Source organism: Podarcis bocagei (genome assembly GCF_964188305.1).
Source record: "Podarcis bocagei genome assembly, chromosome: 8".
In the NCBI taxonomy this organism is placed as follows: domain Eukaryota; kingdom Metazoa; phylum Chordata; class Lepidosauria; order Squamata; family Lacertidae; genus Podarcis; species Podarcis bocagei.
Window position 1 is genome coordinate 77805894 of NC_138133.1, and position 25513 is coordinate 77831406.

Sequence of the window (25513 nt, forward strand, 5' to 3'; positions counted from 1 at the left end):
CGAGTCCCTGTGCCGTGCTGTGCCGGTTTAGCACAGCGCATGGGGACTCGCCAAGTGGATGGCTCTGTTTGGGGGCAGCTCATGGGCTGGTAAAGCGACCCCCATGGGCCGCTTGTGGCCCCTGGGCCTTAGGTTGCTGACCCCTGCCAAGAGGTTCAGTGGTTTAGACCACAGCCCCACCTGCATTCCTCCACCTAGAAAAAGGTGCATCTAGCCAACACTAGGACCAAGTGAGCATTGTGATACGAATGCAATCACATTCGTGTTGGTTGCATATATAAAACCAGCTGCTATGCAGGTCCTACATGGTAGATTTAGGCTCCTTTTAAAAATACATGTAAGAAGCTCAGGAAAGAACACGAACTGCTCACAATCGTATCAAAAATATTTTATTTATTAAAGTAACAATTGTACTAAACAACCTATATTTGAAATGCGTTGAATAATTGCTAGAATAAATACAGGCAATTATTTCAATCCTTTAAAGAATGAGAGGATTTTTATTTGACACTTGAACGTAGTTACCCCAAAGCTTTAACTTATACAATATAAATAGTTAAAAGGCAAAAGTCAAGTTTCTTTTCTTTTTTTTTCTCATTTGTGTCATTTGCATGGTTGTTGTTGTTTTTTTTAAAAAAGAAAATTTAATACTGATCCATTTGGTCACCAAAAAGGATCGATTTTCTCCCCCACTTGCAAGCAAATTAAGGCAAATAATTTTGCGAGCAACGTGATCTCTGTATCATCAGACAAGGTAGTATGGGTGTGACACATTCCACAGCAGAAAAATCAAAGTCATATCTGCATTTTCAGGAAGACAACCATATAACCCCCAAAACAACCAGATGAGCTTCCATTTCACCACAGTGATGGTCCATGTCAAAAAGAATAAGAATAAAATATAGATCAGTATGTTGTTGATACTCTTCCGCTTTTTAACAAATATTCTTAGGGATTAATATGACATTAATTTGCCTATTTGGGGCCCATATTTCCCTCTTTTTTTAAAAAAATGCATTTTTAGGCATTCTTATAATAATAATAAAAACTTTGATGGGTACATCATTGGGGATGAAAGGAATTCCTACAGCACAGAGGTGTAGAGATTCATGTTATTCTTCCATTAGGTTGGATCCAGACTTAAGATGTAATCTAATACACATTCACCTGGGAATAAACCCCCCTGAACTCAGTGGGACTTACCTTATTTTTCCGTCTATAAGACGCCCCCATGTATAAGATGCCCCCTATTTTGGGGGACTCAGATTTAAGAAAAGTCCATCCTCAGTACTATCAGTGTATAAGACACCCCCTAATTTTTTATATTATTTTTTAGGGGGGAAACCTAGTCTTATACCCGGAAAAATATGGTAATTCTGAGTTGACATGTATGGGATTCTGCTATATGTTACTCATACTTTAGCTCATTGAAATCAATTTGGACAAGTTAAGTCATGATTCACATAAATCCCATTGATTTCAGTGTGACTAAAGCTTTACTTTAGACAGGACCTATCCCAATAGTTTTCTCTGGAAGCTAATGGACTGCCAACAGCTTCCATTCTAGACTGGAAAGGATTTCCTCACTGGGTTGGCATAATTTGAACAAACCAAGATATGCAACCGGGATTTCACCCATCTTTACATATTTTCTAAATTGGAAACCAAGAGTTTCACTCCGGCAACACTATGTATATATAGGAGAACATAGCATTAGGCACCTGGTGGTGGGATGGAAGACTGCTTTTAATGCCTGTGTATCATCTGGCAGAGGGTTATAAGTTTCCTCTTACAAAACTTTTATAGGGAGGAGAAAAAGATTGCACGTATCTATCCCATTGGCCTTTGTGGGCCCAATCCCGCAGAAAGTTCTCCTCCACAATTCGCACTGAAATTGGTGGGAGCTGTGCAGAACCGGAGGTGGAATTTTGGGCTCTGGATTTAATGGTCTCATTGCAACGTCAATATTTGGTTAAGTCAAACCTGGTGTTTTTGTCCTCTCACTCCAATTATTCTACTATGTGGGGCACTGGACATCTGCCCAAATGGTGCCCCTGAAGCTGTTTGTGATCATTTAACGCAGCTCCCATGGATTTCAATGGGGTTCCAAGCAGGAGAATATCCTGGGGAATTGTGCTATTCCTTGCGCGCACAAAGATTTTGCCTCCAAAAATTGACAATGATGTTAATTTTCCCTTCCACCCCTCAAATAAAGTCAAAAGCACACATTTAAATACTTTCACAGAAATAAACATTCATCAGTTTAAAAATACAGAGACTTTTAAAAAAATTCTTCTTTCAATAGTGGGAGGGGGAAAAACTCAAATCAGCAAACCATTTTCACATTGTGGGCAAGTCTTTTTCTTTTCTTTTTTAAGGAGGAGTTTTTCAAAGCCTATTTAGAGGGGGGAAAGCGAGAGAGACTGTAAGAGTGGCGGGGAGGGGTGAAAATAGTGTACTTTTTGGCAGAAATATAAAATACGAGGTTTTTATTTATTTATTTTTTTAAAAAAAGATTGGTGTAAAAAGTAAACAGAGACAAATAATTACAATTATATAAAAATACAAACCCTTGGTCATCAAAACCCTTATAAAAACTTGACTTTGGAATTACAGTTTGCAGCCTAACACACACACACACACACACACACACACACACACACACCACACGCTCACTCGCACCCCTTCCTAGGAAAAAAAGTCACAGAACAACAAGAAGGTTCATAAATTAGGTTGCAGATACTAAAATGGGTTACCAGATCCTTTGCTTGTGTCTCCAAAACTCCCTTTCTTCCATGTCCGCCCACAGGAGCGTGGCCAATGAGGTATATAGGACGTTAACACTTTTGGGCGTACGCACAACAGAAGAAAGTGCATCGTTGGGAGACGACCCACAGGAATGGGTTGAATCCGTGTGATTTTCTTCTCCCCCCACCCCCACCCTTTCCCGACAAAAAGGCACAATCACATTTAATTATTATTATTATTATTGCTTTGGCATGGTCATGAATTCGTTCATGTTCAAGTCCCAGCAGCAGTGATCCTTTTCCCTTGATGATCTCAAGTACCACAAATGCTAGAATGTTCGTCGTGTGACAAGAAAGATTCCATGGGCAGCAAAAGAAGAAAATAAAAACAATGGGGTTAAGGGAGGCACAGTGGTTGAATCATACGTCAAGCACCATGTCATACTGTTGTTCCTTCTTCCTCCTTCCGCATTTGGTGATGAGGACCAAGTACAAAGTCAAGAGCATCACCCAATAGCAGGCGTAAAGTATCGTACCAATGATTAGCACGGTCTGTTTCGATTCAGTGAATGGCTTTTTGGATTCCTTGTATATCGTGAAAATGACGCCGCCCAAGAGGATTGTAAACCAAATGGAGACCGGGATGAGTCCTATGAAGTTGACCACGATGGTTTTCCGGCCCGACGTGCCCCAGCCTGCTTTGTTTATGGTGGCTATGGCAAACATCTTTGCCGGCAGTAAACTGGACATGTACAACACTGAGTAGAGAGACATGAAAACCATGACAATGTTCCCTCTAAGGCAGCTGGCAAAGGAAGACTTGATAAGGCCCACCAACTGGACTGTCAACAAGAAAAGGAGGATGTTCCACAGCTTACCCCGGTAGAAAAGCTGGATGACAGTGGCAATGAGGAAGAACGGGAAGAAGCCAGTGATGACAGCCTCGTAGGTCATCCACAAGTGATGCTTGTGGAACCACATTGCATTGTATAGCCACTCTCGGAAGTAGGACTTGCTCCAGCGAGTCTGTTGGTTCAACCACCTGAGATATTCAATGGGCGTTTCGGTAAGGCACTTGGACCGAGCCGTGTATTTCGTTGCATAGCCAAGGCTCAGGACTCGGTTGGTGAGATGGCGGTCGTCTCCAAAGCTGCACTGAGATCCCATGAATTCTTGATTATACCAGTCTTCCACGAATTCGTGGAGTAAGGCATTCCTGTACATCCCCAAGGGCCCGCTGATGCACTGCACACAGCCAAAGTAGGACTGGCAGGCCCTCTCGATGTTAAAAGCCATCCAGTATCGAACGCTGCTGAGAAAGGAGATCCACGAGTCGTACTTGTTCAAAATCTGCAAGCAGCAACAATGAAAAGGACGTTTTAGAACAAGAAAAAGAATGTGCAACTGTGTTTTTTTAAAAAACTAAACCCATAAAGTATATGTCATAAAATACTGCCATTCACATTTTCCCCCATTTTTTATTTTGACATAGTAATAATCATAGAGAAATAAGAATAAAAATGTGCACCCCACCACTGAGACCATTCATTCCGTTGTAACTATCAAGCCTCCCAAAGTTTCAACACCTCTTGCGATGGTTTGACCCCTTTCCGTTTTAACAGTACAAATTCTACAAACACCCTCCATATCTCCTCAAAATAATTTCTCCTGCATATTCCCTTCCTTACCTTAATGGCACATGTTAATTTATCATTAATAGCTATATCCCACACCTCTTTATACCATTCTTCCATTTTATATTCTACTTACCCCTTCTACTGCCTAGCTATAATAATGTGTGCAGCTGTCAATAAATTTGTGAGCAAGTTCTTCATAACCTGTGAACCTTGCACGCCATCGTATATTGATAATAGTGCTACCTCTGGACTTTTGGTCAGCTTTAACCCAGTGATTTCTGTTATCTCCTTAAACACCATTTGCCAATTTTATTTTATTTTTTTTACATATTTATACTTCCACCACATGTGAACATAATTCCCTGTTTCCTGGCATCCCCTCCAAAATAACACCAAATATCCCTTGTTTATTTGGTTTAATCTGACTGGTGTTAAATACTAATCTCCAAATTGATTTATAATAATTTTCTTTTATTCTTACATTATTTTTAATATTCTGATACTCCCTCCCACCCATGGTTTCACAGAATCATAAAATCCTGTAATGCAAGAATCCTGCACTTCGTGTTGGCTCTCTCTCGCACAATACCAATGTTACTGATATTTTGTGGCAGTGGTTTTCAAACTGCGTGCAGATCAGCACTGTGCATTTAAAGTACATCTGACACACATTTAAAGCACATAACTGCCCCCAAGGAAACCTGGGAGCTGCAGTTTCCCCCTCACAGAGCTACAAATTCCCAGCATCCTTAACAGACTACAGTTCCCAAGGTTCCTTGGGGGAACCAGTGCACTTTCAAGGAGTGTTGGGTGTGCTTCAAATGGATAGTGTGTCTCCACCTTGTGTGACAGGAGAAGACCTGGAATTGCTCAGTGCCTTATCTTGGGGTTTCTCCTACTTCCAGCATCCTCCTCTCTCATCTAGACCCCAATTTTGAACAAATACTTCACTGGACACAGAATGGAACATTTGCAAGAGACCCCAAATGGCAGAAAGAACACAGGCATAGATATAGTTTCCAAGTTCAGAGTCTGAAAAGCCAACAAAGTTCCCCAGACCAAAGTACTCTGGTTTCTGTACATTTCTAGACTCCGGCTTTTTCCAAGGTCTTGTTTATTTTGTTTTTGGCTACCTGGAAATCCACTTTGACTGCACAACTTCACTTTGAGCTGTGCACGGGGCGGGCCAAGCCGTCAGGCAGCGTGGGGCCCTGAGCCGCCATGTCACTCCCAGGAGAGATGCGTGGCTTGGGCGTGCTGCAGACCAGGCCCTGAGGTAAGTGCCACCCTCAGCGGTTTGCCATTTTGTCACCCCCTCAGGGATTACACCGCACCCCCTGCAGCCCCCTTCCTACGCCCCTGCTCATTGACACTAAGCACAGCCAGATCAGCAGCTCACTCCATCCCGATCACCCATCTGTGTCTTATGCTCTTTCCTAATAGTGTTATTTTACCTCTATATAATTAGAATCTGAACCTTGCCCTACAAGCAAATAAGTCTCCTGAAATGCAATGACTGATTCCAAGAGTCAAAGCTTCATGTGGACTATATTGTGTAAGAATTAGGCTTGGCAGCACTGTAATCAGCACACACTATTATCTTGTCTCAGTCGGTCTTTTGTGCCCCAGATCCTTTACATTGGGGTCCATTTTATTTATACAGGCCCCACATAGGCTTTTCAGATTAGCAGAAAAGCTCAGTTATCCAACCCCCAAACCATCTGAAGGCAGGGATGGATAGGGATGTGTGTGTGTTTTTTTTAAATGTTTAATGTCTTGTTATGTTTTTAGATATGTTGGAAGCCACCCAGAGTGACTGGGACAACCCATTCAGATGGGTGGGGTATAAATGCTAAACCAGTAATAATAAATATTATTATGGAATAGGACGTCCCTATTTTCATTGGAGAAATGTTGGAGGGTACATGGTTCATTCCCAAATCCAGCCTAGATATCCAGTGGCTTCTGGATCTACGCATCCACTATAGGAGAAATGTTCACAGTGCACATAAAATATGCATGTTACTTCCTGCGTGACTATCAATCTTCACTTGCAAAATTGCAAGGGAGCACAGAGGTGGCCCTAAATTTACAATCTTTGATGCAGAGTTTGAAAATTGCTATATTCACCTGCACATCTCCCCCAACGCCTCCAACCATTGGATCTTCTTCTAAAACCTTGACCATTTCCACTGATGAAGCTGGATCAAGCATTGTATCAGAGTCGCAAACCTGTCCATGAGAAAAATAAGTAAATGTGGAATTAATAAAGGAACCAGAGTCAGCACTGCCGAAAACTATGTGTTTCACAAATGGTGTGTTTTGAAACAAATCCTATCAAGCGAATCACAGGTTGTGGGACCCATGTTGGCGAAGCTTAGCAACACTTACAAAACTTGGAAAAAGGTCACCCCATTCACATAAGGGGATGATGCCTTTGGCAGATTTTAGATTTTAACTGCAAATTTCAACTATGCACTTTTTCACATTGTAAGGCTTAAAGATTCTCTTTGTTCCCTCACAGCTGACTCCGCTCGCTCTAAAACACTTCCCACCAGAATCTGCAGTGTTCCTCCTTTTAAACCCTATTTGTGTCAAGCTAGCAGGCATACCCTTTAAATGTAACAGCAGTTGTGCGAGTACTGTGGCTATAAAGAAATGTCTGTTCTCAGAATCAGAGGTATTTATTTAATTAGCACATTGGATCAACTTCTTTGAACAAGGACCGTGTTCATGAGATGGGGCATGGAGAAGAGTGTGTGTTTGTGTGTGTGTGCGTGTGTTGGGGGACGACGACTTTGCGGGTGTTCTGCACTTTTCCTGATCCCATTTGACAGAAGGAAACCGGATGCATTTGGTGCCCCCAGTTCAAAAGTTTCCCGCTGTCCTAAGGGGGGAATGAATGATGAGTGAACCTACAGATGCTTATAAAAATTGGCAGAGGATCTGGGAAGAAATACGATAGCCCCTTTTTTTTTTCACTCACAGAAGGTTTAGCCATTCATGTATATATGATTCCAGAAGCTGATTCGGCCAATCAGATCTCTTTGAACCTGCATTTCATGGAGCGCTCCTCATTCACAACACGCCTATAGAACTGTTTCTCATAACCGCACACTCGCATTTTATAGCATTTAATGTTGCTCTGCTTGTTATTATGCTCTCATATTGTTTCAAAAGGGATGGGGTGGCGCTGTGGGTTAAACCACAGAGCCTAGGACTGGCCGATCAGAAGGTTGGCGGTTCGTATCCCCGTGACGGGGTGAGCTCCCATTGCTCGGTCCCTGCTCCTGCCAACCTAGCAGTTCGAAAGCATGTCAAAGTGCAAGTAGATAAATAGGTACCGCTCTGGTGGGAAGCTAAACGGCGTTTCCGTGCGCTGCTCTGGCTCGCCAGAAGCAGCTTAGTCATGCTGGCCACATGACCCAGAAACTGTACGCTGGCTCCCTCGGCCAATAAAGCGAGATGAGCGCCGCAACCCCAGAGTCGGTCACGACTGGACCTAATGGTCAGGGGTCCCTTTACCTTTACCTATTGTTTCAAAGGATATTCTGATCTCATTTCTAGCATGTTTGAAATGTTCTGCAGGTATGGCTTTCTTCTCCTTTGAAAAGAGTTATTGTTGAGTAAAATGATCATGGCAGCGGATGCTCACTTAAGGGCAGAAGACAGAGCAAAACCAGCACAACCGTGAGGCTGAGTGACATGGCTGCCTCAGGTGGCAGCCCACAAGGAGCATTAGCCCCGTTCCGATGCCCGGTTTTGCTGCTGGTCTCCCCAACCTCTAGGGACACAGACTCTCAGAATTGTAGCAACGCAGAAATCTCAGATAGAGCATCCATGACAGATGTACACCCAACCTCTGCTTAAAAAGGAAGGAGAGTCCACAACCTCCCAGGGGAGACTGTTCCACTGTTGTAACAGCTCTTATGGTCAGAAAGTTTTAGTCAGAAATCTCCTTTATTGTAACTTGAAACCAGTGGTTCGAGTCCTACCCTCTGGAGAAGGAGAAAACAAGCTTGTTCCCTCCTTCCATGTGACACTGAATGAATTTTCATGAGGATTGCTTTGAAAAATGCAAATCGCTGCAGAAGTCTGGAGAAGCAAATTTAATATTGGAAAAACGAGCAACGGAGAGAATTGAAATTCAAAGTTCCTTCCACCCACTAATTGTTGCAAATGTTTCTATTCTAAGTGTTCTTCTAATGAGCTCTGGGTAACATTCACTTGGGCCTATCCTTCCTCCCCAGTTATCCTCAAAACTATCCTGTTGAGCCGACCAGTCATGACCAGATCACATAGTGAAACTTCACAGATCAAGCAGGAATTCAAACCCAGGCCTTTTATCACCAACTAAACCAGGAGCAGGTCATAGACCTGACAGTGACCCTAGGTGAATCTGATAGGTCAAGGGACCGTCAAGGGTGGTGCGAAGAGGTTATAGGGGAGCCTGCTATAAAGAGTTTATTAGGATTTCTGACTCCCATTCATTAGTTTCCCAGTTAGACCAATAGATTAATGGGTGGCAAGCAGTTCTATTCAAAGCTGGCATGAAAGGCATGAATACTGAAATATGAATGTAAATACACCTTTCCCATTCACTAGATCTACAAATTTGTACCCTCTTCATTTAGAAGCACGGGGTGTGTGTGGTTACAGTCACTTGCATATGGGCTTAGAGACCATTAGAGGTGCCTTTTTGTCCAGCTGGCAACAAAAACAGCCTTCAAAATGCTGATAAGGGGAAGAACTAGTTAGGGGTGTTAGTGCACCACAATGTGGCGATTCTGCTTTGCCTTGGACGTCAGGTGTGTCATGCGGCAGGTACATTAACAAGCAAGCTCTGTGAAGCATTGGGTAGCCATATTCCCTGATATTTATGATAAATCTCACTTATTTGAAAGAGCTAATGTGGTGTCATAGGACCTGGGAAACCAGAGTTCTAATCTCTATTTTGCCATGGAGCTAGGAACAGGAAAGATCTGCCCATTTTGGTTTCTTCGGGTGTCCCTCCCCCCCCCCCCATTTTTCTCCCCACTTCAAAATTGGTTTACATTTTTTAAAAACCCTCATGAAAAATTGTAAGCATTTTAGGGCAAATTTCTCCGGATAAGCACAGTTTTTGTATGCCCTTCTCCTCCTATGCATGATTTCACAATGCCGTTTTCCCCAACAGAATGTATGTTTCCATGCTATTTTCACTAATATAGAAATTTATATCCACACTTTACTATAGAAAACACATTTTTGTACAAATTACTTGGTGGGAGAACTGCGTTGCGAAATTCAGAGTGCTGTGAATTACAGAGGACAGCTGTGTTTTGGTTTGTGTACAGTTTCGCAAAGTGCAATTTAGGTAAATTCACCTTTAAATGAGAACTGAATTCAATATTTTCCCCATCCCTACCTTGGGCTTAGGACACGGGTGGCGCTGTGGGTTAAACCACAGAGCCTCGGATTTGCCGATCAGAAGGTCGGCGGTTTGAATCCCCGTGACGGGGTGAGCTCCCGTTGCTCGGTCCCTGCTCCTGCCAACCTAGCAGTTCGAAAGCACGTCAAGTGCAAGTAGATAAATAGGTACCACTCCGGCAGGAAGGTAAACGGCGTTTCTGTGCGCTGTTCTGGTTTGCCAGAAGCGGCTTAGTCATGCTGGCCACATGACCTGGAAGCTGTACGCCGGCTCCCTCGGCCAATAAAGTGAGATGAGCGACACAACCCCAGAGTCGGTCACGACTGGACCTAATGGTCAGGGGGTCCCTTTACCTTTACCTTGGGCTAGTCACCGGATCTCAGCTCAACCTCTCTCACAGGGTTGCTGTGAGGATGCTATGGTGCATGGAAGAACCATATCTGCCACCTGAGGCTAGAAATGAAATTATAAATAGTGAATCAAAACATTAAAAAGCCCTCTTCGGTTGCTGCTTTAAAAAAAACCAACAACACTTCTTAAAAACTCTCCCTCCCCCCTTTGCCAGATGTGTTGCTGGGATCCGAGGCCATGATTCATTTTGTGAGAAACTCTGAGGCACTCATATGCAAACAGATGCTCTTGCTGCTCAGAAAGAGCATCTCAAAGGATTGGCAGAGTCTGCGAAAATGGAGAGATTTTAAAGCCCTATAAAAACTTGTTAAGAAGCAAGGAGAAGGCGGCGGTGGCTGGGTGGGGAGGAGGAGGGGAGCTTAGAAATACAAACAGGAGAGATCCCTCAGCCAAAGAGTGTTGGCTTCATCCTTTACAGCTGCATTACCTCACTCAAGGCAAAAGCTTGGCCTTTAAAGCCTCAGTGACACCGTTCACTTAAAAATGAATTAGGCAGCACCCACCCACCCCCCTTTGCAAAGTACAAGCTGCAGGCAAGGATTATTTGCCAGCTGGGCTGCATCTGACATAGACATACCCCCCCCCCTTCCTTACTAGGCCTGGTAAAATGTAAGGGGCAAAAAGCTTACAAAGAACTAACTCACGCAGGCTACTTGTATTTATAATTGCCGTTGAGCTTTGGGGAGGAATACATGGGCGTGGGTTGCTCCCATTTTATCCTTTCAAAAACTCACGAGAGGTAGACTGGGGCCAAGAGACAGAAAGAGGGAGGGAGGGAAGGAGACAGAAAGAAGAATGTCCCAATAGGCCACATTCACATGTTTAAAGTACCACGATACCACTTTAAACCATCATGGCTTCCCCCAAATAATTATGGGAGCTCCTTGTTGTGGGTGTTGAGAGTGGTTAAAGAGGCCTCTACTCCCCTCACACCGAGCCAGTTTCCCCCGATTGTTAAGCCATTCTGATATCTGTAGTTCTGCAAGAGGAATGAGCGTCTCCCAACATCTCAGCACCCGCAACAAACTATAGCTCCCAGTATTCTTTGAGGGAAGTCATGAGCGTTTACTAGTGGCCCTGTGGTCTAAACCACTGAGCCTCTTGGGCTTGCCGATCAGAAGGTCGGCGGTTCGAATTCCCGCGACGGGGTGAGATCCTGATGCCCGGTCCCTGCTCCTGCCAACCTAGCAGTTTGAAAGCACGTCAAAGTGCAAGTAGATAAACAGGTACCGCTCCGGAGGGGAGGTAAACGGTGTTTCCGTGCGCTGCTCTGGTTTTGGTGTTCTGTTGCGCCAGAAGCGGCTTGATCATGCTGGCTACATGAACCAGAAAAACTGTCTGCGGGCAAACACCGGCTCCCTTGGCCTGTAAAGCGAGATTAATGCCACAACCCCAGAGTAATCTGTGACTGGACTTAACTGTCAGGGGTCCTTTACCTTTTTACAGAAGTTTTACATATACAGTGGTACCTCTCTCTGGTTGCAAACAGGCTCTGTTCCGGAGCCCCATTCGCAACATGAGCAGAACGCAATCCACGTCTGTGCATGTGCGGGTCATGATTTGCCGCTTTTGCGCATGCAAGTGGAGTCATTTTGAGTGTCTGCGCATGCACGAGCAGCGAAACCTGGAAGTAACCCTTTCGGGTACTTCCTGGTCGCCGCAGGACAAAACCTGAAAGGATTTAACCTGAAGCAAACTTAACAAGAGGTATGACTGTATGGTGTAAATGTTGGCCCCCAATGAGCTTCAGGGCTGAGTGAGGATTCAAAAGCTGATGTCTGCTACCAAAGTTCAAGGCTCTTCACTGTGGAGGAATGCAGATAGGCAGGCCCTGGTGTGAGGCATTTGTGGCACAAAGACACTGCCACAAATTGACACTGTGTTGGGTGTTCAAGGGACTGGGGTGAATTCTGTGTGGCAGGTGACTCCCAGACCCTAATGACTGTGGTAGGGCCACTCCATAACCCCAATGGGGCAGTGCCCCAAAACCTCAACCCACCCCCCACCTGTCTGCCTCCTTATTTACAACCAGCCATGAGGTGGGGGCTGTCGGTCATTGGCTCTGGTTTCCCATATTGTAGTTCCCTTGCCTTCTGCCTCAGCAGCCCCACTGGGCACCAGTCACCACTGGTACAGATGCTAGTCTTCCTCTCCTGGAATAGAGGGGTATAGTGTATAGAGGAACACTTGAAGGAGCTGGTTATGTTTAGCCTGGAAAAGAGGAGACTGAGAGGAGCTATGATAGCCATCTTCAAATATCTGAAGGGCTGTGACATGGAAGATGGAGCACGTCTGTTTTATCTGCTCTTGAGGGTAGGACTCGAACCAATAGCTTCAAGTTACAAGAAAGGAGATTCTGGTTAAACATTCGAAAAAGGTTTCTGACAGTAAGAGCTGTTAAAAACAGTGGAACAGTGGACTCTGAGAATCCTCCGGAAAAACAATTTCTCAAAGGACCTGTTGATGGCATTTTACCATTGTACTGGTGAGAGTGTATTAACTTATGGTCCGTGTGTGTGGTTTGGGAGCTGCATGGCCAGGGAAAAAACAATGCTGTCCAGGGTTATAAAGACTGCGGAGAGAATAATTGGGTGCACTCTTCCCACCTTGGATCAAATCCATGCTTCCAGGTGCCATAAGAAAGCTGCAGAGATAGCGCAGGATAGTGCGCACCCCGGAAATGATCTCTTTCAGCTTCTGCCTTCTGGAAGAAGGTACAGGGTTATAAAGACTAGGACTAGCCGCCCGAGAAACAGTTTCTATCCAGATACGATTTTGGTTTTAAACACAGTGTAAGGAGTCTCTATGGGAGTATATTGTATTTAAAAATGGGGTGTCAGTTTTTAGGGGGCTAACCAGGCTGGGATAGCTGGGATAGCAGGCTTGTTGGTTTTTGAATGTCTTATGTTCTGTATGAGACAATGACAATAAAGATTATCGTATTCTTCCTTGGAGGCTTTTAAACAGAGATTGGATGGCGATCAGTCATGGATGATTTAGCTGAGATTCCTGCAGGGCAGGGGGTTGGAATAGATAACCCCTGGGTCCCTTCAAGCTCTAAGATTCTATGACCTTTCTAAGAGACACCTTATTTGCAAGCAGCAGCAACACAAATGATGCTTTCAACAATTTGTAGTTATAAACGAAGGCAGCTTTTTTTTACACCAGTTAAGAAACTGGCCTAGTTAAATAACACAGTGAGGCAACTTCAATCCCATTGGATTGGGTACCCATTATATTTTTTTTGCTTAAAAGCAACTGAGGCAGAAAAAGATTGCCAGAGATAGGGGGTTGGTCAACCCCTTCATAACAACATAGGACACTCTTGTACAGTCAGGTTATGGGACGATCTCGTCTACTATCATCTAAACTTGCTGCCACTGAAACACCTCCATAGGAGCCAGTTCCAGTGGATCAAGGGTGCCCTGGCACCCACAAAAATATGTAATTGTGGGGGAGGAAACACCCACAAAGTCAATGAGAAAAGCCGGCAGGTGGCAGCGGTGCTGCCTCCGAGAGAGAAGCAGTTCTGCTCCGCCCTCTGCAACCATCAACTGAGGCATCCTTTTCCGGGAGTGGGGCTCAGATGTGGAGGCAGAGTCTCTGAGCTCCTCCCTATGGAAAAGGGTGCCTCACTGGCTGTGGGGAGGCATGTGCATGTGACGTCACACCCACAATCCTGAGGGCAAGATGCCTCCCCCCCCCATCACCTCTGTTTCACACAGGAATCTCCTCCCTGGAGATGCTGGGGTTGAAACTAGGACTTTTCTGCACAGAAAGCATAACCTTTCCCACTCAGTTCCAGCCTCTCGTCCCTTCCATTTCTCCATGTTAACTTGCTACTTCCTGTAGCTCAGCAAATCAGTCTCTTAAGCTTAAGCCAAGAAAGAGTATTCTCTAGAAGACTGAATAGCGATATACGTATCAAGACTTTGAGATTAGACCACTGAAGAAGCCCGGAAAACTATCTTGGGAGTTTGCTACCTGCAAGCCCCTGTAAAAGGGCCCCATTGGGGGGCAACATCGGCCTCTTGATTACTTGGACTGCCAGGGCGAAACAAGTGGAAAACGCCGGCACCCTATCATCTACAACTCCATTAACATCTATCTACAACTCCACTAGCATCTCTTGGTAGTGTGAATAACACCGAACTTACCTTTTGTTGGTATCTGCGTGAACTTATCTAAAAGACTGAGTTAAGCATTTGAAAAACCTATTGAAACCAGACATTATAGGTTCATCTTAGGTTGGGTAGTTTGCAAGTCTCTGTGGCTTTGTTTAATGTTTTGTATTTTTCTCAGAAGGTTGATAAAGAATGTATAATTTATTACTCTGTGTATATTAATCGCCAACGTGTTGCATGAGTTGCACTACTTCCTGTAGCTCAGCAGTGGTGAAACCTCTGTACTGTGGGTGTAAATTGGGCCTGGTGTGAGTCCCAAGTTTGCTTGCTGAGATGCTTCTGACAAACTGTGCCCTATACCCAATCATAGGTATGGGGTACCTCTAGATGCAGCTACAAAGGAACAGCTGGGCACTTAAAACTGAAACCCAGAGTGTCCCTTTGTAAGTGAGTCTTTTTGTTTCCGACTGGGAGCTCTGCTAGGATCAGCTGCAGTTACAGTTCCTTGTCGGGAACTCCCTAGTGTAGCTCCATCGCTTTCTCCTTTTGAAGGAATTGGCTTGAATTCAAGTAAGTTCCCAGAAACAGAGTATTTCCCCTAATGATGTAAGCTAATAGATAGTGGGAGATCCCCTCTGAAACAGTTATGTGAGACAAGTAAATAGCAACCCACACTCAAACTGCAATGCTCTTCTTCAGACCAATAGCCCACTGAGAGGCTGTAACTGCTGTCTTTGCAGTCTTATAACCCTGATTCATTCACAAGCTGCTTCTGCTAGTAGCCATCATATAGGTTACCAGCAGTGCTCAGCAAGGTAGGACAGCGGTGTTTACCTGACCTCCTGTCACCTGCATCACTGCAATGTACTGGGAAGGGTGAGATGGCCGTGAGCGAGTTGGCAGAATGCAAGCGCACTTGGCAGCAGTACAAGTTGGCTCTGCCAGCGCATTTGCACTGCGCTGGCCAAACCACCACCTCTCCCTTCTCCTTCCCAGTAACACAGGTGATAGGGCAGAGAAGTGCTACCACCCCACCAACTGCTGTTGCAGGTTATGTAATTCAGCAAGTGATTAATCTATGGATTTAGAAACAACTGCCAACAAACAGATATGGTAAACAGAAGCATGTGTAAACAGAGGCAAATAATCTATCCCTGCTTAAAAAAAATATGGTTGGGAAAAGAATATCATTCAGAGAAGAAATGGCTGCCACAATGTTTGTCCCAATTTCAAACTGTGTGATGCTTCGGGGTCCAGGTAATCGTAGATATCATTTGCAGGTTTTGGGGTGCTCCCCTTACCATATTCATTGCATACTGGACCATGAGTTAAGGTCCAGTATGCAATGAATATGGTAAGGTAATCTCTTTGTGAGGTTAGGCATTGAGGTTAGGCATCGGGTAAGCCTTTGTTTGGATTTAGATAAATTTATTGTCATTGTCCGTATATACACAGTATACACAACAACGAAAATCAAACACCCACCCAAAGACCGGGTTCACATATACATTTGCACGTATGGAGGGGAGGTTGTGGCCTTTGCCTGCCCCTCTCAGTAAGGGTATCCTGTTAAAGGGATCCGGGGGTGTGGATTCTGTCCAATTCTGTCGGACGTGGGCTAGGGCCATGTCACAACCCCAGTGGGAACCCCTCGGGGTACCCCTATTTGATGTACGTCATAGGGCTCCCCCTATTGGTGGTTTACTCTTAGATGGACTTCCTGCAGGCAGGTTGGAGTAGAGATCTAGCCTGGCTTCACCCAATGCCTAAGCCAAACCGCTCACATCTGTAACCAATAAAGTTGTGGCTTATTTGAACCCATAAACCAAAATACTCATGTCCATGTGTTTATTGTCCATTAGGGAACTCTGGTTCATGGGGCCTTGGCACGTAAGTGCCACACACACACACCCCGGTGTACTGGTGTCTGAATTTGTTATGGTTTGTGAACGCTTCTAAGTTAAGTAACTGCACAGCTCAGTGTCAGATTCTGCCCATCCCCTTAAAACTGGCCCTGCAACAGCATGACGTGTCACTGTGTACTATCTGACCAGCCTTAACTATTTCAGAAGCTAAAGCTTTTCAACAGCCTTGCTGTTTTCCAAATGGAGAGTGAAAGGGGTGCTCTGTTCACCGAGGGACTAGGATAGGCTACGCACTGCAACGTCCAGCACAAGATGTACAAGACCTGCTTTCTTTGGAGGCTTGTTTTACTTGGCAGTGAAGAAGGGCTTTTTCATACCTACCTGCACATAATCCACGCTTCTCCCCAGTGCTTTGAACGCTGTGTACATCACTTCTCTTTTCCCGCCCCATTTTTGCATGATGCAGACACTTTTGTTGGACAAGACGAGCTGAGTGACTTGCTGCATGCTCTCCTTATGCGACTCTTCCGTCTCCTCCGGGCCTCTCTGGTGGAAGTTATTCCTCCAGACATAAGTAGCAGACTTATCCCTGCCCATGATTTCGCTAAAAATGTCCATCATGTAAACGTCATCTTCAGAATTCCCATCGATGACCATAATCACCTTAATTCCAGGGTAGGTGAGCCTTTTCACGGAAAGTAAACACTTCCTTAAGTAGTTGGGGTCCTCCTGGTAGGCAGCAATGCAAAGGGCAACAGTTTTGTTCAGCTTGATTGGTGTCTCAAGAGACCGTTTCATTTTCCTGTGTTCGAGGAAGGCAAACAGGCTTTGGATGATGAGGTGTGATGCCAGAATGGCACCGTAGAGTCCAAAGGAGAAGTAATAGTTGTCCGTTTGGATAAACTGGTAGCCAACAATGTAAGCAGCGGAGATCCCAAGCAGGAGAGACACCCCAAAGAGTGTGGTTCCAAGTATTCTCAAGATACATAGAAACCTCTCGCAATGCATCTGCAATGGATCAAGACAGGTCATGGTTACTTAAGCATACTTCTGGATAAAAGAGATGATCGGGTTAGTTTAAGGCAGGGATAAGGAAACCTGTTGGGATGCAGGTGGTGCTGTGGGTTAAACCACAGAGCCTAGGGCTTGCCGATTAGAAGGTCGGCAGTTCGAATCCCCGCGCTCGGTCCCTGCTCCTGCCAACCTAGCAGTTCGAAAGCATGTTAAAGTGCAAGTAGATAAATAGGTACCGCTCTGGCGGGAAGGTAAATGGCATTTCCATGTGCTGCTCTGGTTCACCAGAAGCGGCTTAGTCATGCTGGCCACATGACCCGGAAGCTGTACACCGGCTCCCTCAGCCAATAAAGCGAGATGAGCGCCAAAACCCCAGAGTCTGCCACGACTGGACCTAATGGTCAGGGGTCCCTTTACCTTTAAGGAAACCTGTCGCACTTGTTGGACTCCAACTCCCTAGCTGATGTTTTCAATAGTCAGGGATGATGGGAGATGGAGTAGCAGTGGACTGCATGGCAAGGCTACGCCGTTTACCTGATCTTCCTCTGCCTGAGTTGCTGCTGTATTCTTGGATACGGGGGCAGTGAGGCTGGTGCGGTGCAAACAGGCAGACGGGAGCACTAGGTAGGCTCCACCTGTGCATTTGCACTGAACTCGCTACAACCTCTGCCCCTTCCCTTCTCCATCCTGGGATGCAGCATCGACTCAGCCACAGGGAGGTCAGGTAGCCTCACCAACAACATCTGAAGGACCACAAGTTCCCCACAGCTAGTTAGAGGGAAACAGGTTTATGACACCAAAGACACAGCTATAAGCTGCAAGTTATAGCTTCCAGATTCCGATTAAGGGGGGACATATGTAATATTGAAAAAACAGGGAGCAATAATGGTAGAATCATTGCAAACAATCATGTGCAATCTGGTTATAGTTCTACTCAAACTACATAAAATGCTGGCGCGTATTTATCTATCTTGGATGATGCATTAACAACAGAGCCAAATGAATCATATTTTGAGCTTATAAAAAGCTACTTCTTCACCATGAGAAATGTAGTTCAAAATTCCCAAAGCGTTTCTATAGAATATCTTGGAAAATGTTAGGTTTTGTCAATAAACTTTTGTACTTGCTACTTAGTCCTGTCTGATACCTGTTGATTGGATCTTGTGCTACAAGCCCAGGCAATAATCACCAGATAAACCATTGCTTTGTTATGGGCTCCATGGTGGGATGTGATGGTCTTTCATATGTTGGACAGTGGCAACTGGGTATTTGCAACTGTGTGTGCCAGGGGAACATAGCAGATCTCAGGTCCCTGCGTGTCTACTTAAAATGCCTTGCAAATAAGAGCAAAAGCAGAAAAAAATGCAAGTCAGTGTCATTCACCCTTGATTCCCCCCCCCCATTTGATGTTCTGCTCCCCTACAAATGTAAGGGCTCTAAATGACCTGGGTTTATCTGGATCAGCACCACGGTGCCTCACATCGCATTGTTTTCTTAGGTCAACGTGACCTGGTTCATGTAGGGTACAACCAGAGGACAATTGAAAGCAGCTGCAGAGAAGATGCAAGCAAACTATATTTCTGGATGCAATTCTGCTTATCTCCTCTGAGACAGATGTGCATTAAGGGTCCTTTTTTACGGCTGTATTTTATGTTGCACAGACCAAAATGCAAAACAAGAAAAACAAACTAGTGGATAATGCTCACTTAAGCAGGAAATTGCCTATTCTTACAAACTATGGTGTTTCTTATCCCTCTCCCCATATGACTACACCTCTTATTTATGGACTTGAACCAGGATTGTCTACCTAGGAGATCCTTGAGCCCCTCAGGAATCAAGTTAGGAGATTGAACCAGGGACTGGTGAATCAAACATTTTGTCCAAGGAATAGAAATTGGCAGTGGCCGCAGTCTAAACCCATTGAGTGGTGCCACATTGCATGGCTCAATTCCAGGGTGCTGTCCCTTTAAATTATCTTATTTGGGATGTAACTCCTGTAGTCTCTGGGAGCTCTCCCTGGTCCTGCAGTACCAAGATAACCAGCTGCTTCTAACTACCTCTTGTAGTTCATAGAGAGTTGGAATTCAAATGTCATCTAGTCCAACCCTTGCTGATGTAGGAACTCTGCTGCTAAGCATCCCTAATAAGTGGCCATCCAGCTTCCAATGAAGGTTAGACCAGCACTATTTGAAGCAATCAGGTCCACTGTTGAACAGATTGTACCACCAGGAAGCTCTTCCTAATGTTTAGTCTAATAAATCCCTTTGACTTGGGTACCACCCTCTGAGTTGACGGAAAACATATCTGATCATTTTATGACAGTTTTTTAAAAAAGGCTTTCATATAGTCTTATAATCATATCTTGCAACTCCTTCAACCTCTCTCCATAAGACTAGATTTCCACTCCCTTTTCTGTATCATTGCCACTCTCCTCAGGACACATTCCAGTTTACTGATATCAGTCTTAAACTGATAGAACTGGACGTAGTACTCAAAGTGTTGTCCAACAAAAGTAGCATAGAGAGGTATTCGATACTTCTTGTGATCTAGACACTATGCTCCCATTAAGGCTTCTTGTTAGATTTCTGACCTAGAACTGCTAAGTCCCAATGCATGTGTAATAAAGAGTGGTCCTTTTCATAGCTTTCCTAGTACCTATAAATTGCATGTACAAGGAATATACAGTGTAGCAGCTAACTAATGTGTGCAATTCCCTAGTTCAAAGCTCATCACAGCAATCAATTCACAAGGTGTTTTGTATGATCATCTGTTTTCTTGGTCTCAACGTTCCCTCCACAACACGGGGATAAAATTTGCCTGCTTTACAGGACTGTAAGAGGGAGAACTGAGAAAATGTATGTTAAATGCTTCGTACATTTGAAATACATCATACCTGTATTACGTTACACACCAGAATTCCTATTGTTATGCTTTCATGAATTTTAAATATAAACTACCAAGAGTGACCCCATATTTTTTCAAGCCTAAACACACACACACACACACACACACACACACACACACACGCCCCCTTTAAAAACAAAGCCCTAGAGCAATCATTTTTCCAAGGTGACAAAACCATGAGCAAGACTTCCAAAAATCCGTACACTTGTCAGTTGGCTGTTACAAGTGTCTCGGAAAAATTGTACAATATCCTCCCGCTTCAAGTCTTAACTTGCTAGAGAAATCTTGAAGCACAAAGTGATTTCATCAGCTGTGCTGTTCTTCCGTGTTGCTTATACTAATATTAGAAGGTCTTTTTTAAAAGAGAGAGAGAGAAAGGAGGTGTCAGACTATATATAGGCTGAGCCCTTTCAGAACTTGAAATAGAATCTGGCAACTTCTGGCATCCTTAGCTTGTCTGTCTCTGGAATCTCCGTAATGCTAAACTCTGCAAGTTATGCATGATCTAACAAGAATGCAAGACTTAACAAGTGAACAAGATGTGAAGGCACCACAGTAATAAGCAAAGTGTATATATTGAAACCTTTCCAGGAACTGAGAGACTTGCTGCTTAGCACTGTGCATCTTTACTCAGAAATTCATTGCACTATGCTCAATGGGGCTTACTCCCAGGTCAGTATGCATAGCATTGTGTAAAGGTGGAAGTAATTTCAACAGCACTTACCTCTGAGTAAAGATGCATAGATTTGCATTGCATGGGGGGAGACAGTATCTCAGAAAGCTCTGCTTTAAACCTGGGTTGCATTGCAATAGGGCAAGACTTAGCACAACCCTTCAAGTCCACTCAGCCTAGACAAGTCTATTCAAAAGAGTTCAATGGAACTGTCTCCCAGAAAACTGGCTATAGGCTTATATGGGCCTGGAACTGTGAGTGCGTCACAGTAGAGGGGGTCAGCAGCAAGTGACATACTCCTCAGACCCCAGAGTTAGAAACTCAGATATATAAGCTCGGTACCAAATGGCTCCTTGAACCAGGGTTACAGTCACCAAAATGGAATGCCTAGTTGTCATTTTGGGGGCAGACAGCTAAAAGACCATATTTTTCAGAATGACTTTTTGGTTCCTGAAATTCATTCTGATTGTGCAGATAAAATGTAAGAGATAGAATTCTACAGGATGCAGTATTTGTGTGTGAAAACAGTCAAGATCCAAAGATAAAAATAGTGGGGAGGAGGAAAAGGAAGGTGGTAGTTAGGGGTGGGTAATCTGTCAATTTCAGGTTCTCTCATCTTCTCATTTTTCCAATCATAAATTCAGTTTTCTACATTTCCACAACAATTTGACAATCTTATATTTTAAAAAACCTCATGCAAATTTCTCCTACTATACAAATGTTTGTGTGCAATTTTGCCCAATGCAATGCATTTCTGTATGCAATTTAAAGTAATATACAGTGGTACCTCGGGTTAAGTACTTAATTCGTTCCGGAGGTCCGTTCTTAACCTGAAGCACCACTTTAGCTAATGAGGCCTCCTGCTGCTGCCGCTGCGCCGCCGGAGCCCGATTTCTGTTCTCATCCTGAAGCAAAATTCTTAACCTGAAGCACTATTTCTGGGTTAGCGGAGTGTGTCACCTGAAGCATATGTAACCTGAAGCGTATGTAACCCGAGGTACCACTGTATGCCTCTTATGCAATCTTTGCCATAGTATATGAATTTTGTATGCATTACGTGAAGACTGGACAGCTAAGTTGAAAAATTCAGAGAAGTGTGAATTCCAAAGGGTTGCTATGTTTCGGTTCGCATTCCTTCAGAGTGTTAATTAGAGAAGGGGACGACAGAGGACGAGATGGTTGGATAGTGTTCTTGAAGCTACCAGCATGAGTTTGACCAAACTGCGGGAGGCAGTGGAAGACAGGAGTGCCTGGCGTGCTCTGGTCCATGGGGTCACAAAGAGTCGGACACGACTAAATGACTAAACAGCAACAACAACAAATTCTTGATTGCCTCCTTCCTTCTCACAGCTGTGTACTACAAGGGCAACAACACTAAAAACATAGTATGAGCTTGCAGGATCAGGCCAATGGCCCATCAAGTCCATCATCCTATTTTCACAGTGGCTGAATAGTTGCTTGTGGGAAACCATCAAGTGGGATTTGGACACAAGAGCCCTTTGCCTTCCAGTGGTTTCCAGCAACTGGTCTTCAAAAGCATTGCTGCCTTCAGCTGTGGAAGCAGAGCAGAGCCATCATGGCTAGTACCCATGAATAGGCTTCTCCTCAAGGAATTTGTCTAATGTGTTTTTAAAGCCGTCACTACCTCCTCTGGGAGTTCCACAGTTTAACTATGCACTGCCTAGGACCCTCGTACCTATGGGACCGCATGGTATGTCCCACGGAGGACCTTACAGTCTTCAAACAAAAACATCTTGGAGATCCCGGGCCACAGGGAGGTTAGGCTGGCCTCAACCATAGCCAGGGCTTTTTCGGTCGTGGCCCCGATCTGGTGGAACGCTCTGTCACAAGAGACTAGGGCCCTGCAGGACATCTTTCCACATGGCCTGCAAAACAGAGCTGTTCCATCAAGCCTTTGGCCAAAGCACAGTCTGACCCCCTCCTTCTGTAACCCTCATAGAACTTTGTCATTAATTTGACGCTGAATTGATTTTAGAATGAATTGTTTTTAGAATGTATTTCGATTAACTGATTATGATTTTATGTAAACTGTATTATTTTTACCGTTGTTAGCTGCTCTGAGCCCGGCTTCGGCTGGGGAGGGCGGGATATAAATAAAATTTTATTATTATTCAATTCAATTCAAAATCCTTTATTAGGCATAACTTTTATTATTATTATTATTTTGTCTGTCCCAAATCTTCTAATACTTGAGACTAAGGAGGAGGCTGACAGTCAGTGCCACCCGCTGGACTGGTTACAGGTAAGAAGGCAAGCAAGATGGCCAGGACTGGTGGATAATGGAGGAGCCCTAATGGAGAATTTTAATGAATTCTGAAGTGCACATGTAATGTGCCCTTATATACAGTCTCTGCAGCATAATCTTACGTGTTTTATCAGAACGAGAGTTCCACCAAGTTCAGTGGGACTTCCTCTCTTCAGAGAGATGCGGGTGGCACTGTGGTCTAAACCACTGAGCCTCTTGGGCTTGCCGATCAGAAGGTCGGCAGTTCGAATCCATGTGATGAGGTGAGCTCTGTCTGTTGCTCTGTCCCAGCTTCTGCCTACCTAACAGTTCAAAAGCACACCAGTGCAAGTAGATAAATAGGTACCACTGTGGCAGGAAGGTAAACAGCGTTTCCGTGCGCTCTGGTTTCTGTCACGGTGTCCCATTGCACCAAAAGTGGTTTAGTCATGCTGGCTGCATGATCTGGAAAGCTGTCTGTGGACAAACGCCGGCTCCCTCAGCCATGAGTGCCACAACCCCATAGTCGCCTTAGACTGGACTTAACTGTCCAGAGGTCCTTTACCTTTTTATCTTTACCTCTCTAATGCAGAGTTTAGGGTTGCTGCCTTAGCTAAGAAAACATATTGATGTTTCACATGGTTAGACTTTTTCTACTGAAATGTATTCCTAAACCGAAGACTCTGGCAGTGTAGCCAGACCCATCCCCAAACTTCTGCCCCTTTCCCCATTATTCACATTTTCCTTATATTCACCATTTTCTGTGTGCATGCTGATAATATTCAGCACACCATCTGTTGGCCACATCTGATTTGGAACTACACCCTCTGACATCATTATATGCTTGAGGACCATCCCTTTGAAAGGCTGGGAAAAAAGATTTTCTACTTAACTATAGCCATACAACACTCATCAACTGTTTACATTTCTGTCTTACAGGGCTTTACGGCATGGGGGAGAGGAGGATGGGGGCTACACCCTTTTATAACTTAGAAAAGGACATATTCAATCACTTCTAGCAGATCACAAGGACAGGAGTCAAAGAGAAAGGAACCCTTTTTAGAGATTTTAAAGTTAAGAGTGGGGGAGGTTTAAAGAAGGCAGTAAGCTTGCTTTCATGTACAGCTTCAGAGAGAGAAAGCTTATTCCAGATTCTGTAATGGAGACACATTCTTAAAAGATCTAAACCCTTGGTCTGGCAGGATCTACAGAGTCACACCCTAAAATGTGTCGCCAGCAGTTTGAAGTTTCAAGGCTGTTTCTTACAGGTCTGTGTCCATCACTTGGTTTCTCAGTGCCAGATGATGGAGCAGCTGGACGTGTGAACTGGCTCCATTGAAAACAATTATGCAGTGGCATAGCAAGGTCAGGTGGTACCCGGTGTGGAAAATTTCTTTGGACTCTAGCTGAAATCTGGTTGGACTCCCAAGAGACTGTCATATACTCACAGTAAAAAAAGACTGGCTGTGATCTACCCATTATCATTGCAAGGAGTTGTTGAGCTTTCTTTAGGGAAGGGTTGGCCAAAGTTGTTGAGCTTTTTGTGGTTCCAGGGTTTGGGTCCTGAGTTGAGGGACCTTTTGCTTCTTGTCAAGAGGTTGAATCCTGACAAGACAGAAGTACTGTTTTGGGGGGACAGGAGGCGGGCGGGTGTGGAGGACTCCCTGGTCCTGAATGGGGTAACTGTGCCCCTGAAGGACCAGGTGTGCAGCCTGGGAGTCATTGTGGACTCACAGCTGTCCATGGAGGTGCAGGTCAATTTTGTGTCCAAGTCAGCTGTTTACCTGCTCCATCTGGTACGCAGGCTAAGGCCCGCGGACTGCCTCACCAGAGTGGTGCATGCTCTGGTTATCTCCCACTTGGACTGCTGCAATGCACTCTATGTGGGGCTACCTTTGAAGGTGACCCAGAAACTACAACTAATCCAGAATGCGGCAGCTAGACTGGTGACTGGGAGTGGCCGCCGAGACCCATAACACCGGTCTTGAAAGACCTACATTGGCTCCCAGTATGCAGGAGTCGTGGGCAGACGGTGCACCAAATGTCACCCCCCTCAGAGTTGACACCCAGTGCACACCACCCCCAACTTGCTCCACCACTGCCACTATGCATTAGATAAAGGGGTGATGGACAATCTGTCTTGCGATGTTCTGTATCTGTGGTGGTTCATTGACATATTGCTTGATGCTGCAACCATCTACAAAAACCAGAATCACCAACCAAACTCAATCCATTAAGCAACTACTTAACTAAGAAGACCATGATTATGTTAGGATCATAGAATTGTGGAGTTGGAAGGGACCCCAGGGGTCATTTAGCCAAACACCCTGCAATACAGGAATCACAGCTATCAGAACCCAAGCCAACCAGTCCTGGGCATCATCATCATCATCCAAGTCATCTGCAAGTGAAACACTCTGTCACAAGAGACTAGGGCCCTGCGAGACTTGACATCTTTCTGCAGGGCCTGCAAGACAGAGCTG

General features: G+C 44.6%; 1 protein-coding gene and 1 long non-coding RNA gene across 2 annotated transcripts in view; both read right to left on the reverse strand.

Annotated features, from left to right (window-relative positions):
* Positions 1-373: 373 nt before the first annotated feature.
* LOC308593208 overlaps positions 374-25513 on the reverse strand; it is a 171624-nt gene continuing 146484 nt past the window's right edge. Inside the window, exon 2 of the long non-coding RNA XR_014010849.1 lies at positions 374-801. This is a non-coding gene — a long non-coding RNA (uncharacterized lncRNA). The remainder of the gene's footprint in view (positions 802-25513) is intronic.
* Positions 374-25513, reverse strand: part of HAS2 (hyaluronan synthase 2) — a 41932-nt gene continuing 16792 nt past the window's right edge. The window contains exons 2-4 of the mRNA XM_081204730.1: positions 16576-17202; positions 6515-6616; positions 374-4097 (exon numbers count right to left, since the gene is read on the reverse strand). Of these exons, the coding sequence (XP_081060856.1) occupies positions 3168-4097; positions 6515-6616; positions 16576-17202 (1659 nt within the window). The 3' untranslated portion in view covers positions 374-3167. The remainder of the gene's footprint in view (positions 4098-6514; positions 6617-16575; positions 17203-25513) is intronic.